A 15,202-nucleotide genomic window follows, 5' to 3' on the forward strand; every position below is an offset into this window, starting at 1 on the left:
ATCAAAAAGTGGATCAAAATCAGGACAACAGAAAAAAACACAGGAAAGAAACTCAAAGTGGGACAGTTCCTCTGAAATTCTGCTGCAGAGTCAGTGCAAACGCTTAATAAAAAACATGTGTTCCTTTGAACCAGACAGGAAGAGAGTTTAACATTTGCGTGTCCATGTCGTGTATATTTTCTGCACATACAGCGGTGGAGAGTAGGGAACTACAAAAACATATTGGCTGGGATACAGCTGACGCCTAAAGGAGGAATCCTCGCTCTTCTTTACCCCTCTGCAGCAGGGAGGTCAGAGGTCAGGCTCAGCTGGAGCCGCTACTGTAGATATGAGTTGCTAAAGGGCACCACAGCAGGCAGATACTTGCTGACACTCTGGATTTGACTTGGGAGTTGTTTAAGGTCACTTTAGGTCACACTGTCTCTCTGCTGAACCCAAATATGACAGAATGAGTAAAAGAAAACAAATCTGCTTTTTAAATAGCCTCTGACTGTCTGACTGTCTTTGTTAGAGGTTACTGAGTTAGCTGCTAGCATCAGTCTTATTCAAAAAGTCTGATTGGTTGATTGATAAGGAGGATATAACAACATCATTAGCGGTCAAAGTGGTAGAAAGCAGTCAGAGGATTGTCTGTTTGTACACCCACTTATGCCAACCTGCATCATGTTGTTTTTAGAGGTTGAACCTGGGCACAGAGGTGCTTGAGCTACATGCTAACGTCAGCATATTAGCATGCATGCAGAAGGTACTGTTGATGATGGTCGTCATCTCAGTAAAGTGTTCCAATCAGACACGTAGAGTCGTTAATAATACGTCTCAGGGGGACATTTATGACTTCACTTAAAGACCCCCTTCAGTGAAAGTCAAGTGTTTAACCTTGTAAACATCTCCATGTGGTGTTCTTCATGTGCTACAAGACATATCAGGGACAACATCATCAGTCATCTCCATGGCTGGGCCTGTCTGCTTTTAAACTGCAGTGTATCAAGGACAGGCTGAACAACACGTTTTCAGATTGGCAGCTTTGAGACGTCACAAACCTAAGGAGCCAATCCGGTTAATGGACGGGGTGACGCTATGCATATCATTATGTGTAACCTATGGCAACCACTTCGGAGATGCGCGAGCCAGCTGTAACCGTCATCGTAATTTTTGCAAACTCCCTAATGACTAGTAACTTTAACATTACTGCTACTAACTACTACATTTCAAGCTAGCTAAGTTTCAACAAGTTGCCACTAAACGATGGCTGAGATGTGTTTTGTTTTCGCGACAGAGGGACGGTTATAAATTTGCATAGTGGGCGGGGCCTATGCAGATTCAGGAATTTTTTATGAGGGCGAAGGAGGAGATGCCTTGGGAGGATTTTTACAAGGTAATTAAACGTATTTTGCAGAAAAAACATATCAGACACAATTTATTATTTCAAGCAGAGCATTTTATATGTCTTAAAACATGACTGGAGCTGCTCTTTAAACAATATCACTTGAGAGGAATTAATGTTGTACTGAATATCATCACGGTTGTGATTTGGTCGTAGGCACGAAGCCGCAGATAATCACAGTTATGATATTCCTTTTGTACAACAGTTATATAAGCAGCAAATAGTAGTAAACAGTAATAATCAACATCAGATTCTTTTTTGCTCCACCAACTCAACTAGTTCCACAATTTAACTGAACCTGGACTTTTGTTGCCAAGCAACCCAAACATTCTCCTGCACTCTGTGTCTACATGTTACCACAGATCAGCTGTTTTTATCATGTACATTTACCTGTTTGTTATAATTTATCATCAACCAGTGAAATAAGAGTCTGCTGTGTGATTCAGAGGTACCAGCTTGATTAATGTTGACATACTCGGTCTGCTGTGATGTTAATTAACAGTATTCAGAACACCTGGCTGAGGCGGAGTGATACACAGAGTGAAAAGTCCCAGTGATGTTGTTCTCTATATCAGCACTCATGGAATGCCTCTTGTCCAATCAGATTACTTGGTCGGAACTAGCTGTTGAATAAAACAGTTCATCCTTTCAAAGAAAGTGGTGGTCAGATCTACCAATCATCACTGCCCTAAAGTCACAACACTAGCAAAACAAATGTAAACACAACTATAATTATCGTCGGTTAAAACTGAGTAAAACTGGAAAATCAAATGAATATTAATGACAGAAAAACTACACAGCGGTTTTATAGTTTTCCTTTTTGACCCCACTGTAGTAATTCATCCCAGATCAGCAACTTAGTGAATTCATTTAGTGAGGGTATGAAAGAAAACTGAACAAGTCTACAGTCATGCTAGCAGCCCTGTGATGTGGTTGTATGCACACTGGTGGGTGTAATCCCTGTATTCTCAGGGCTCTATGTTCCCTAACATTTAGAGATAGTTGCGGGCTATCAGTTCAAATAGCAGAGGAGATGGATGTTTGGGTTTCAAAGTTAAAAATCTATTCGTCCACTGCATGGAAGTTATTTGAGGGTCTTTTGAAGTACTTCACTAATGAGTCGTATTATTGACTTTGGGAAACCTGCGTTCATGCGGTGTCGAATAATCTGATTCACAACTGGAAACGTTTACGTGAATGCCCCTTTTAGTTGGAACAAGAATTCAGAGAACATTTTGGAACTTGTCTTGACACAACTCCATATCATGTAGAAACATGGCTGACTAAAGTAAATGTTGGGTTGATAGTCAAAAACTTTTTAATTCATTGACATGGTGAGGGCTACACGCTGGCGCAGTGGTTAGTGCTGTTGCCTAACAGCCTGAACGTTCTGGCATGTGTTCCCCTTGTCTGCGTGGGTTCCCTCCAGGTTCTCCGGGTTCCTCCCCCAGTCCTCAGACATGCAAGTTCGGTAACTGGTGACTCTAAAGTTGGTGTGAATGTGAGTGTAAATGGTTGTGTGTCTCTATGTGTCAGCCCTGTGATTGACTGGCGATCAGTCCAGGGTGTACCCCACCTCTTGCCCAATGACAGCTGGGATCGGCTCCAATCCCAGCGGCGACCCTGAACAGGATAAGCTGTATAGATAATGGATGGATATCGTTTGTAATATAGTATTAGGTGGTAACTATTAGTTGCTGTGCCCTTGGAGTGACCTAGATTAGTTCTCAGCAATAAAATGTAACACATTTTCTTTGGAGCATCCATGTTTCCACATTCCAACTTAAAACTAAAAGAGAACAACTTTGTAACTTGTGAAATGGGACAAACCAGAGAGCTAATTGCTAACAGCAGCGTGCTAACATTAGCAATAATAAATACTGAGGTTCAGTAGGTACAGTAATGTAGCAGAGTAGAGGAGGAACAGTGAGAGGAAACACAACTAAAACAATCACTACAGTCATTGAAGTTTCCATATCTGTGACCGTCTGCTTCAGACCAACACAAGAAGCTGCTCTGATGCAGACTGAGCCGACATGAGGGATCTATGATATTTTTGTCGGTGAGTTAAAAGTGTGTTTTGGTTAGCTCAATGGGCTGGAAGTCAATACTGCGGCTCCACCTGCCGATCTATACTGCGCAGTCGGCAAGATGGCAGCGTTATTTTGGCTTCACTTTTGTACAACTGAGGGAGGTGGAGACGCATCATCCATCTTTATTTACAGTCAATGGTTGCAACCATTAGAAGCTGTCCATATAAAGTGAACTAGATTAATTCTGAATGATAAAATATAACTTATAATTTTCTTTGTAGTGTCCATTTTGTTTCCATATTAGCCTCCAACTAAAAACTTGAAACGTGAACAAAGAACGCAAGAAGAACGACTTTCTGACCAAAATGAAACGACTAGGAAGTTTCCCAAGGGAAGCTTGAGCTAAATGCTAACAGCAGCATGCTAATATGCTCACCATTACAGTGCTAAAACACTGATGTTTAGCAGGTACAATAATGTTTAGCGTGTTCATCATCTTAGTTTAGAGTGTTAGCATGCTAATGTTTGCTAACAGCAGTAAATACAAGGTACTGTCATTATAAAAACTTGAGTTTAGTTTGAGAGGGTGGCCATACCTTACGCTATGTTGCTAATGCTATCGCTATAATCATATTAATTTTAAGGTAAGAGTTTGTGTATTGTTGTTTTTTATGTATGGTTAACCCTCTGTACTGGATGTAAGTCTGTGTGTGTGTGTGGACAAAAGTGAGCAGACAAGCTTTGGTGTAGCAACCTTTATTGAAGGAGCTCTTACAACACAGCTGAGGTTTGTATCCTCAGGTAAAAATATCTTCTTTTACAACATGGATAGAGTCTGATACACTGAGACTAATAGCACCACAGATAATAACAGCAACTCTGGGCCACTGATGATAACAAAACTTAAGGTGTGGGACTTATGATGGAGGGGATCTAAAGGTGTATTTGTGTGTGTGTGTTTTCTGTGTGTGTGTGGTTGTTAGGGACTCACGGCAAGAGCCTCATTAAGTTACTTTTGCAGCCTTCAACCATGACAGATGTTTTCCTACCTCACTGAAGAGGTAGGTGTGTGTGTGTATGTATGTGTGTGTGTTTGAGGGAGGCCTCTCTGCTGCAGACATAAAGAACAGGTTTCTATCATTCTGTCATCTGAACCAGTGACCCCGACACAACTGTTTATGGAACAGTCACCCAAGGCCACACGTAAAACAATCACCTCCACACACACACATACATGTATTTAATGCACACACAGAGGTGCTGACACATACACACACACAGATACATACAGACACACACAGACAGAATCACACACGTTGAGTCCAGCTGGTGGCCCTCATTAGTACCAGGTGAAGATCTGACGGGTTTGTTTGAGTCTGCCTGATGTCATGTCCTGTTTTCGCTGTCTGATGGTGATCTAACAGAGCTTTCAAGTGATGTCGGGTTTGAGTTTCACCATGTTTTACTGACCTTTTCAATTATCTTCATGAGGACAAAACCTAAAATAAACAGTTAGCAGATTAACAATCATTTAGGTACAGCATGCACTCGTCAAAGAGTAATTCACAGCTGTAAGTAAAACTGTGACACCACAAACTGGACACCACTTGAAAGCGTGATAAAAGCTACAAAAATGAGTCCACAATAAACCTTAAACACAAATCCTTCAAATAGAGAAGCTTCGGTCCTGGAGAGACAGGAGAGTTTAGCCTTGAACCCTCACTAGCTTAACTTAAGGTAAGTTAAAGTGCAGGTCAGACGAGCTCAAAGGGATACAGGGATGCAGAATACCTGAGAAGAAATCAGCCCCATGCATTTAAAAAGCTTGAAAATGTGTTACTTTTGGCCATGGCTGATGTCTCTCCAGGGCCGAAGTGACCCCTTTTGTTACGGGACTTTGTTACCCTGAGCTCTGTCCTCCAGGCAGCCACTCCTCCCAGCTGTGTTCTGTCACAGCAAGCTCTCAAATGGTTTAGGTAAGCACCTTCACTTTGGTTTTAGCCTAATGTTCCTCGCAAAGGAGGTGGTCGTTGACAAAGATGTTGAACGAGATGGTCTGCCTTGGCGGCTAAACTCAGGGTGATAAAGTCCCAAAGGAATTTCATATCATTTCCACCTGTCTGCCACACAATCATCTGTCGTTTTGTGACATGACTTTTTAAAAAAATACTCAAACACAGTGTATTGTAAATGAGTGAGACTGAATATTTATAATGGGACTAAAAATCTAAAGCGTGTTGGTCCTGTTTTTTTGGGGCCCTGCGCTCAGGGCAAGGAAACCCTGCGGGAGACGGTTTGGTGGAAGACCCCGCGGAGCAGAGAGGGGTAGTCTGGGACACGGAACAGGTGGCGCTGTGCATAGCTGATGTCTTGCGGACGCCCCTTGCTCACCAGCGTACGCAGGTTAGCCTCGTTGACTTGGCTGCCAACAGCGATGACAAACAGCTCCACCCCGGCGCTCGACAACTCTTCAACACGCTTTTGCAACACGGGCTCGGTGATGGCTTGAGACCTGCCATCAGAGAACAGCACCAGCTTCTTCCCGTCTCCAGGCTCATCCCCACGATCACGTAAATTCCTCATCCCAAACTCCATGGCCTCTAACACGTTGGTGCCATCATTTTGGAAGGTGGCTTCTTCAGCTCTAACTGACAGTAGGGTCAGATTGTTGGTCAGAAACTGCTCCATGCGGGCGCTCCGGCTGTACTGACCCAGACCCACCCTGACAATGGAGCCCCTCTTCCTCTCAGCAGTGAGGAAACGCTCGGCCAAGCGACGGACAAAGGTCTTGCTCATCTCGAAGTTCTTCTGGCCCACGCTGGCCGAGCTGTCCATTAGCATCAAAATATCGGCATTGTCAGAGAAGGTGACTGCAACACACAAACAGACAACACATCTGATCAACAGCTGTTTCCATTCATCATAGGAGGTAAAAATGACTCCAGATATAAATGACAAACTGCAGTAAGATAAAGTAAACATGAGTAAACTACATTCTAACCAATCGTAAAATTAGATATGTGCCTACAACATTTTTTGTTCCCAATACCTGGACTTCTTATCGGCTGATACCGCCTACAGTGCGATAAAAAAATATACATATTATTGGTTAAAAAACTCCGATTATTTTGCAAGCTTTGACTAACAGCAAAATGTCTGCTTGATCCAAACTCTTGTTTTTGGTTATTGTCAGACGATAATTTACTGGAAACCACCTGGGTGTTTGGGAGGCTAATTGGTTGTGATATCTGATCAGTTCATTGTCTGGCATACTGGCCGATACTTGATACCTTATTTTAGGCTGTACTGAAGGCCGATACTGGTATCATAAGTAGCTATCTGTTTTGTTTTGTTTTGTATTTTTGTTTTGTATTGTATTGTTGTGTAGCGTATTGTTGTGTAGCGTATTGCAATGTAGCGTATCGTATGTTTTGTATAGTATCATATCGTAACGTATCATAATGTATCATAATGTATCATAATGTATCGTATGGTAATGTAGCGTATCATAATGTATCGTATCGTAATGTAGCGTATCATAATGTATCGTATCATAATGTAGCATAGCATAATGTATCGTATTGTAATGTATCATAATGTAGCGTATTGTAATGTAGCGTATCAAAATGTATTGTATCGTAATCGTTCTGTATAGTATCGTATCATATCGTAATATATCGTATCGCAATGTATCGTATCATAATGTATCATAACGTATTGTATCGCAATGTATCGTATTGTAATATATCGTATCGTAATGTAATGTAATGTGTCGTATCCTGATATATCGTGTCGTAATGTAGCATATTGTAATGCATCGTATTTTAATGTTTTGTATAGTATCGCATCTTATTTTATTGTAGCGTATTGGAACAACTTTTACAACAATGTCAAATGATCATAATTGGAGATGAAAAACAGACTTACTGGGACATTTGTAGTCTGGGCACTTCTTATCTAAAAGAGAGAACAACAGTGTCAGGTTAATTTAATTTCAGTTTATCCAAAATATTATCCAAAAATAAACAATGTGTATCTGCACTATGTATTATGTACCTTGGCAGATTTGGGCTGTGAGGTTCTGCAGGAAAGTGTCATCTAGCAGCTCCGCAAAGTTATCAAGGACAAAAGTAAAGCCTGGTTTGGGGTCACTCTTACAGACCACGTCCTCAAGCTGCTCCTGGTTGGGCAGACGGCCTGTGTAGTCTTTAACTCCTAAACCGCCCACCTGGAGAGGAGGAAGAAGATTTTAGAGGACTGTTCTTGAGTATTTTGATTGAAGGATATGAGCATTTACTGTGTCTATCTGGGTCCATTCCACTCACCCGTATGTTATTACCACAGAGTACGTTGAGGGGAACCGTGTCCCTGGAAATATCAGAGCGTCCGTCTGTGAGAACGAGGACGACTCGGTTCTCTTGTGTCATCAGCTTGATTGTGTTGGTCAGAGCGAAATCAAGAGCCTCGCCGGTGTAAGTGGCCTCAGCCAGCCAGTTCAAGTCTTTCACTGCCCTGAACACACACACACACACACACACACACACACAGAGGCATTTATAATCAACAACCATTACTAACACTAAACACCTCAACATTTGCAAATAAATGAGAGACTACATCTTTATCATCATCCATTAGAGTTACAATGACCCAATTTAGCCTAGCTTAGCAAAAAGACTGGGAGCAGGGGCAAATGTTTAGCATCTGTCTTATTTACATGTAGCATTGATATAGTTAATACGTTTGTCTCCAATCTATCCAACAATTAGCTGGATTTTGCAGTGTGTGAGACTGTTGTTGGTCAAAAAAAAGAATAAGTGTGTTGAATAAAGCCATCTTTTTGTCTTTGCTTTAGCCTTCAATCCTCACTTTGGTCACACTTTTTAGACAAAAACCAGCTGTGTGTTTGTATTGTAACCAATTAATATTGTTCAGGCATTTCAATGTGGAACAAGATCTTCATTACATCCTGCCCAGGGACTTCAGATGCAAATTAGCTTATAGCTAACTCTGGTACAGCTAAAATACCCCGTCAAATAAACTAAATAAAATAAACTAAAAAATAAAACAAGAAATCTCAAAATAACCCTGCTAAATTGCAATGTAACAAAGCTCCTTAACATTTTATGGGTTTTTGTGTATCTGATTTAATTCCATGATAAACAGAGTTAGACCTGGGAGGTGATTAGCCTAGCCTAGTAAACAGGAAAAGCTAGCTAGCCTAACTGTGTTCAGAGTAACCTAAGAGCGTGTCCAAATCTCAGTAAAAGCTGCGTTGTGTTTCTTAAAAATTTTACATAGATATAAAAAGATAAAACTATCGTATCTCTTCATAACAGCAATCATTTTTAGGTACAACATGACAGCTATACCCTTTTCCCACCAAAATTAGCGCGTTGACGCTGGTTTTTCAGACCTGGGAAGACCCGCTAATAAATACTGATTGTCTCTTTTGCCATTGCCAATGGAGTACACTGCGTTCGGTCTCTTTTCTGCAGCGCCAGAAACAGTGTTAGTCAATAGTATGCACAAAGAACTTGCATGGACGGAGACGGGCGGATTGAGATGATAGCGGAGATTAGCGTGTCGACCCAGGTTTTGTGTTCCCATCAATGCTGATTGGAGCCGAGGTGACCCGGGTCTACTGCAGAGTCATTTGACCCGGGTCTGAATGCCGATTGTAACCTTTCCCAGTAAGCAAAAAAGCCACGTGTTAGCGGGTGTTTTTTGACCAGTGTTAAAGGGGCTTTATTCATAAATTCAGGCTAGCTGTTTCACCTGTTGTACTAAGCTAAGCTAATCACCTCCTGGCTCTGGCTGCATGCTTGTCACATAGACATGTAATTACACAATGTTGGATCTTCTCATGTCACTTTTGGAAAGGAAGCAAATACATACCAAAATTTGAAATTACCCTTTCTTTTTTAAATATTATTTTTTGGCCTTTTGTCTTTATTTTGATACAACAGTGAGGGTAGACAGGAAACGTGGGGAGGAGAGAGTGTGGGGTAAAAGTGAGTCGAGTCAAAGCTGCGGCCGATGCATGGAGAACTTTGCCTGTGTATGTGAGTCCCCTGCTCTGCCGACTGAGCTAAACCAGCACCCCTGAAACTACCCTTCAAATTAAAATGTTCAATGTCCAATTCACCATAAAAAAGACAACTCTTAAGATGTTGGAAACTACCTTTGATTCAGCGAAGCTAACTCTATCTCCTTGTTCACTGTCTTTTGCTAAGCTAGACTTAAACTAATGTGGGGCATTTATTCACAGTCTGTGATATTAAATCAGTAAAGTAGCAGTTACATGGCTTGTTCTTGGAGAGGACTGTGAGCCAAATGCATCATTAAAAACTGACTTCCCTCCACATACTGTCTGACTGATGCAAAGTTAAGACATGGAGAAAACTTGTAACCAGAAGTTGAACCACAGTCAAATCAAACATTTGTTGCAGTGTAATTCTGAATCATCACTGAATCATTACTAGACTGCACAGTCAAAGAACAAGTCTGGCTGCTTGCAAGCACGTGAACTCACTGTTTGAAGTCGGTGAGGGTTTTAACGGTGCTGCCCAGCTGCACGATTTCCTGGGCCTTGGATCCACTGTACTGGACCACACTCACCTTGGACTCATTGGCTGCAAACTGGAAAGAGAATCATTGCATGGTGACCGTGTGTTTTGGTCTGTGTGTGTGTTATGTCTACGAGCATGTGTTTTCCTCTGTCAACATTTCTGCGTCCCACCCATTCTGACTAATTATAACCAAACTGGAAGAGGAGAGTCACTGGAGAGACATAAAAACAAGTTCCAAAACCCAGAGACGGCATCTGTCATTCACACTTTCTATTTTGAGGTCTGCTCGCTGAGCTGCATTTCTCTCAGGAAACACTTTTTGCAACATTTCTGGTTTAATTTTGGATAAACAACACAATCCACAGAGGTTAAATGTGGGATATCCTAAAACTGCAACAGATAATCCTCTAATCATCCACTCAGTTTCAATTTGGTACAAACTGCATGAACTAACCAAACAAGGACTTCTCTCACCCAAAACCCCTTTATGGAGAAATAGACTACCACCGACGATCATAAAGAACAGTGACAGTAAGGTGTGGTCTGAGAAGGGCGTCAGCCACCTCGAGCACTGCTATGAGGAAGGAGGCTTCATGTCTTTTGAACTGCTTAATGATTTTTTTCAGCTATCTCCAACTACCAGTAGAACAATTATTCCATAGTGACCGTCCATTGTTTAACACTATTTCTAAAGTGTATGAGGCTCTTTTATCAAGTTTATCAATACCTGACCTGGACAAATCCAGACGTATGCCTGGCCGCACTACAACAACAGGTGATGTGAGAGACCCCACTCTTAACAACCTCGAACCACAGGACCATCAAGATCATTTTTAGAACCAATAAAAAAATCGGGACTTTGCTTATGATTGTCGGAAGGGGGGACTCAGGCCCAAAATCGGCCAGATTATTTTGTAGTGTGTACCCCGCATTAGATGAGAGAAAGACTTGGGGATAAATCTAGAAGTGTATCTGTTGCGGTGGCCTGTGTGAAGGTTAATCTACACTACCAGTCAAAAGTTTGGACACATTTTCTCATACAAGTGAATGGGAAAGTGTGTCCAAACTTTTGACTGGTAGTGTACTTTAAACTCTAGATAACTAAGTGCCTTCCCAGTAAGAATTAATTGCGGCCGCTGATAGCTCCATAATTTGCCCCCGCTATCTGCTCCGTCTGAAGGTTCAGTCCACAAAGCAAATTGCACTGATGATATTCAAGCGCAAACACGCCCATAAAGTTTCGCAGATCCGTGCAATTTGCTCTTGTTTTGTGTCTGATTGTGGAGAGAAGCTGTCTGCACCTCCACTCTCTGCTGCGCGGTGCGAGCACGGAGAGGAGGGGGCAGCTCTTAAACAGTTTATTGTAAAGTCCAGACTGGACAGGTGTTTACTAGTTTCTCTGTCTGTAACGCAGCTTCATTTTTTTAAATGAGCACACAACAGCAGCTCGTCCAGATAACAGTCCCTGTCCTGTGTAACGGCTCCAGAGTGTCTCCACACATGTGGACAAAGTGTTGAGCCTTGCACAGCCCTGGACTGATTGGCTACCGATAATAATGTTCATGTAATTATGTATTTTTCCTTTTTATACGTATACAGTTTCTGTTTGTTCATGTGTTTAACTTGCAAAAGAATAGATATGTGGGTTATCCTACAGAAGCTTGACAAAGATAGAAGATACAGTGAAACTAAGAGTCAAAACCAAAGACAGATTGAGTCTTTACCTTGACCTGCTGGTCTTTGATCAGTCTGTCCACCACTGTGATGATGAAGTCTTTGGCGAGGGCAAAGTTTGTGGACCCGATACTCTCTGAGCTGTCCACAATGAACGCCAGGTCCAGAGAAGCACACTTACACTCTGGGGACGTACAAGACAAACAATCACAAAGGATCTCTAAAGCCGCAGAGAAACAATTATCATGTGTTTTTTAATGAGTGTAAACTTACCACAACAAGCTGCCAAGTGTCAGGACGAGGATGGAGGGGGAAAAACAGAAATCAGAGTTAATGAACTGAGCAAAATAAGGCAACACAACCTGTTTAACCGTCACATCCATCAGGTTGGGACTGCATGTTTGGCTAATCAGGGGCTGAGTTGAAAAGGGCAAAGTGTTGAACGTGGAGAACATGTGGCTTCGTTTCAGTGAGTTGAACTTACAGCACAGCTTCATGATGATATCCAGAATTTCACATTCCTGCAGAGAGAGGTGGAGTGAGCGTTACAGTGCAGCATGACACTGTTCAATTATGTAACCCTGACACACACGGCCAGGTCATCGACTGTCTGCTCTAAAAGTAAGAATAAGCATGATAATGGTGATATGTCACTCAGAGGGCTGCTCGCTGAGAGGAAATGAGATGTGTGGCTTTGGGCTGAACACACAGGATCAGGTTCAGAGTCAAAACTACAGAGCCTGGAGGAGGAAATAAGTCTGTCCTGTGGCAGCAAAGAGGGCGAGGGTCCTGATTAAATGGACTGATTACATTTTAATACTTACATCAGTTCCTGGTGGTCCAGGAGGCCCAAGAGGTCCCTGAAGAGAAAAGGAGAATGAGTTAGAAAAGAAGAGAGGGGGACGGAGTGATTCATCCTCCTGATATACCATACGAGTTTATCTGTTTTAAAAAAGTGTTTATCTGGCTTCAAGATGACAAAGCTACTCCTTGGAAGTCTGTTTTTACTTCAACATGAATGAAAAAAGTAACTTCTTTGGAAAACCATTCCTCCTTTGACTGCAGACCAAAATCCCTCAGTCACTGAACCCACATCCACGCCCACGCGTTTGTGTGCGCTGCTATCTTTCTGCAACAACACGACGATCTCACAGAAGTTCATCGCCGCAGCGTTTTGTTTTTCACTCGGCTGCAGAAAACCATCTGTTTTGTTTTAACAGACATTAAACTCAGTTTAAGAGCATTCTTCTCTGTGACAAAGACGCCAGCGTAGCTTAAATGTGTGCACAAAGGAAAACACACACACACACTTCAGAGAGGAGAGAGAGAGAGTTTAATGGTAGACGTCCCGAGAACACATGACGCAAACAGTTCATACAGAAATATGCAGCAGGGACACGAGCCAGGAAAGAGGCAGAATAAGAGAGGAGGAAAGGGAGGAGGGACATAAAGTAGGAAAAGTGTGAAAGAGGAGAGTTTGAGAACATGTTTTCATGCAGTTATATTTAGATCAAATCTTTTCTCATGATCCAATACCACATGCTCTGACCTGCCAGTTAGTGAGCGGAAATCACATTATCTCCCTTCATTCTGTGAGCCAAACTAAGAGATGCCACTTTTTAATGTCTGAACATGCAGTTTGATGTCATGTTGAGTGATGAGATTAGCAAACTTTAGCTCAATGACTGATTGTCGATGCAATCATTAGCTACTTCTGCACACAGGTAGTGACATAAACAGTGCAGGAGGTCTGCTTTGTTCTTGTTAGTTACCAAAACCATCAAAGAATTGGTCCTACCGAAGTTAAAGAGGGGGTATTATGCTGTTTCACATTATAAGACACATATATAATGTTACAATGTTGGATGTCCAGACTAAACGTGGGAGAAGTTTCAAATCTGCAGGTAAAAGTATGTTGGAGTAATCCCCAGGCTTCTCAGCTCAGTCTGCTGTGAATGCCAGGTTTCACACTGTTTTTTTCTACACGCTTCACTTTGTGATGTCACAAAGTGCACCCTCAGCATGCTTCGGAGAGCTGGCCAATCAGAAGAAAGCGGGCTTGTAGGGGCGGGGTTTCTTAAAGGAACATAGCTGAATGAGTCGTTTGAGGCAGAGGCTGTATGAGGGCCTGCACAGAGCACCAGTGTGAGAAACATGAGTTTCTAAACTGTAAATTATGCTAAGCTACTCCACAGGTATCACAGAGGGAAATATGAAGCTTGAAATTAGCATAATACCCTCCCTTTAAAGTTGAACATTGAAAGACTAAGTACTGTCCATACTAAGCAAAGCCTGTTACAGCTTCTTCCACCCTGGCATAAAGCTGAATCTTTATTGGAAAACTGCTTCAAACAAATCAGTGAGCCGCACTGTAACACCGATGTCCTTCATTATCACAAACACAAAACGTTTGTTTTATGTTCAGTCCTGGTGCTGTGAATACTCACTGGAGCACCAATAGTGTATTAATCCGCTGCTGAAAATAGTCCCCTACTGTTTCAGTATCACTTATTTACACTGCAGTGCCTGGCTGTTTGAGGACAGGATGTTTTAAAATGAAAAGATATCCTCATGAGTCGTCTGTTTAAGTCTAACGTAGGATTGAATGTGTGTGACGCTTGTTTGGGAAATAACATCATTGTTTGGAGCTCCTGTTTCTTCCACTGTGGCAGAGGATAATCTCACCTTTCATATAATCTTACCCACTTTGTTAAGACCGAAATCTGTGGCTGTAGAAATATGTAAATTGAAATGTTACTTTGGATTAAGCTAAGATAGACTAATCTTAGCTTTAGCATAACTTCAAACCAAGGGGCCACTTTCCACTGTAAATATTTAAAACTATGAACTGACCTAAAAACTCTGTCTGATTGTGAGACTAGGTTAATAGTTTGCTGGGAGGCTTCTCCTCTGCGTGTGTGGACAGCGGCCTCTCCACTGTCTCGACTTGCATACACATGCAGAAAAACCTACAATATACACACACAAACACACACAGCTCATGCCATGGCTCCTTGGTATTCTTACCGGTTTGCCCTCAGGTCCTCTGTGACCTTTGGCCCCTTTTGGTCCTGCAGGTCCTGGGTCGCTGTTCTGTGGAGAGAGAGAAATGAATGTTTAGAAGAGAGGCCCAAACATGTATAGTGTCTTTCTTTTTTCAAATAGGCGTACAAACACAGTGTTTAATGCAGGACACAGTTGAATGTGTTCTGTTTTAAACATCAGTCAGGGTCTGGGTGTAACATGGAACCATATTCAAGATGTCAGATTACATCAATTATTGTTCAAGTATGGTTTTCAACCGCTTGATTGACTATTGAAATAAAGAATTTAAAACATGAAAGAGTAACAGCTTTAGAGTCATAACATCAGTGTTGTTATTACTGAGTATAATGGTGCAGTACATTGGTCCATAAAAGTGGAGCACGGCAGAAATAGCTAACATATGGTCTTAATCATCTTTCATGTAATGATTTCTGTGTTTTGTACGTCAATTAATATAAAGACCGAGGAGGCCAAAGATGGTGAATTTAATCCTC

General features: G+C 41.8%; 1 protein-coding gene across 1 annotated transcript in view; it reads right to left on the minus strand.

Annotated features, from left to right (window-relative positions):
* Positions 1–4,157: 4,157 nt before the first annotated feature.
* Positions 4,158–15,202, minus strand: part of col6a1 (collagen, type VI, alpha 1) — a 33,243-nt gene continuing 22,198 nt past the window's right edge. The window contains exons 26-35 of the mRNA XM_069684166.1: positions 14,691–14,756; positions 12,488–12,523; positions 12,148–12,184; positions 11,937–11,945; positions 11,714–11,847; positions 9,953–10,059; positions 7,743–7,929; positions 7,474–7,645; positions 7,345–7,374; positions 4,158–6,287 (exon numbers count right to left, since the gene is read on the minus strand). Of these exons, the coding sequence (XP_069540267.1) occupies positions 5,683–6,287; positions 7,345–7,374; positions 7,474–7,645; positions 7,743–7,929; positions 9,953–10,059; positions 11,714–11,847; positions 11,937–11,945; positions 12,148–12,184; positions 12,488–12,523; positions 14,691–14,756 (1,383 nt within the window). The 3' untranslated portion in view covers positions 4,158–5,682. The remainder of the gene's footprint in view (positions 6,288–7,344; positions 7,375–7,473; positions 7,646–7,742; positions 7,930–9,952; positions 10,060–11,713; positions 11,848–11,936; positions 11,946–12,147; positions 12,185–12,487; positions 12,524–14,690; positions 14,757–15,202) is intronic.

This window comes from Semicossyphus pulcher, unplaced genomic scaffold (assembly GCF_022749685.1).
Source record: "Semicossyphus pulcher isolate SPU_LCO1_2020_fin unplaced genomic scaffold, fSemPul1.0.p SCAF_7, whole genome shotgun sequence".
Classification (NCBI taxonomy): domain Eukaryota; kingdom Metazoa; phylum Chordata; class Actinopteri; order Labriformes; family Labridae; genus Semicossyphus; species Semicossyphus pulcher.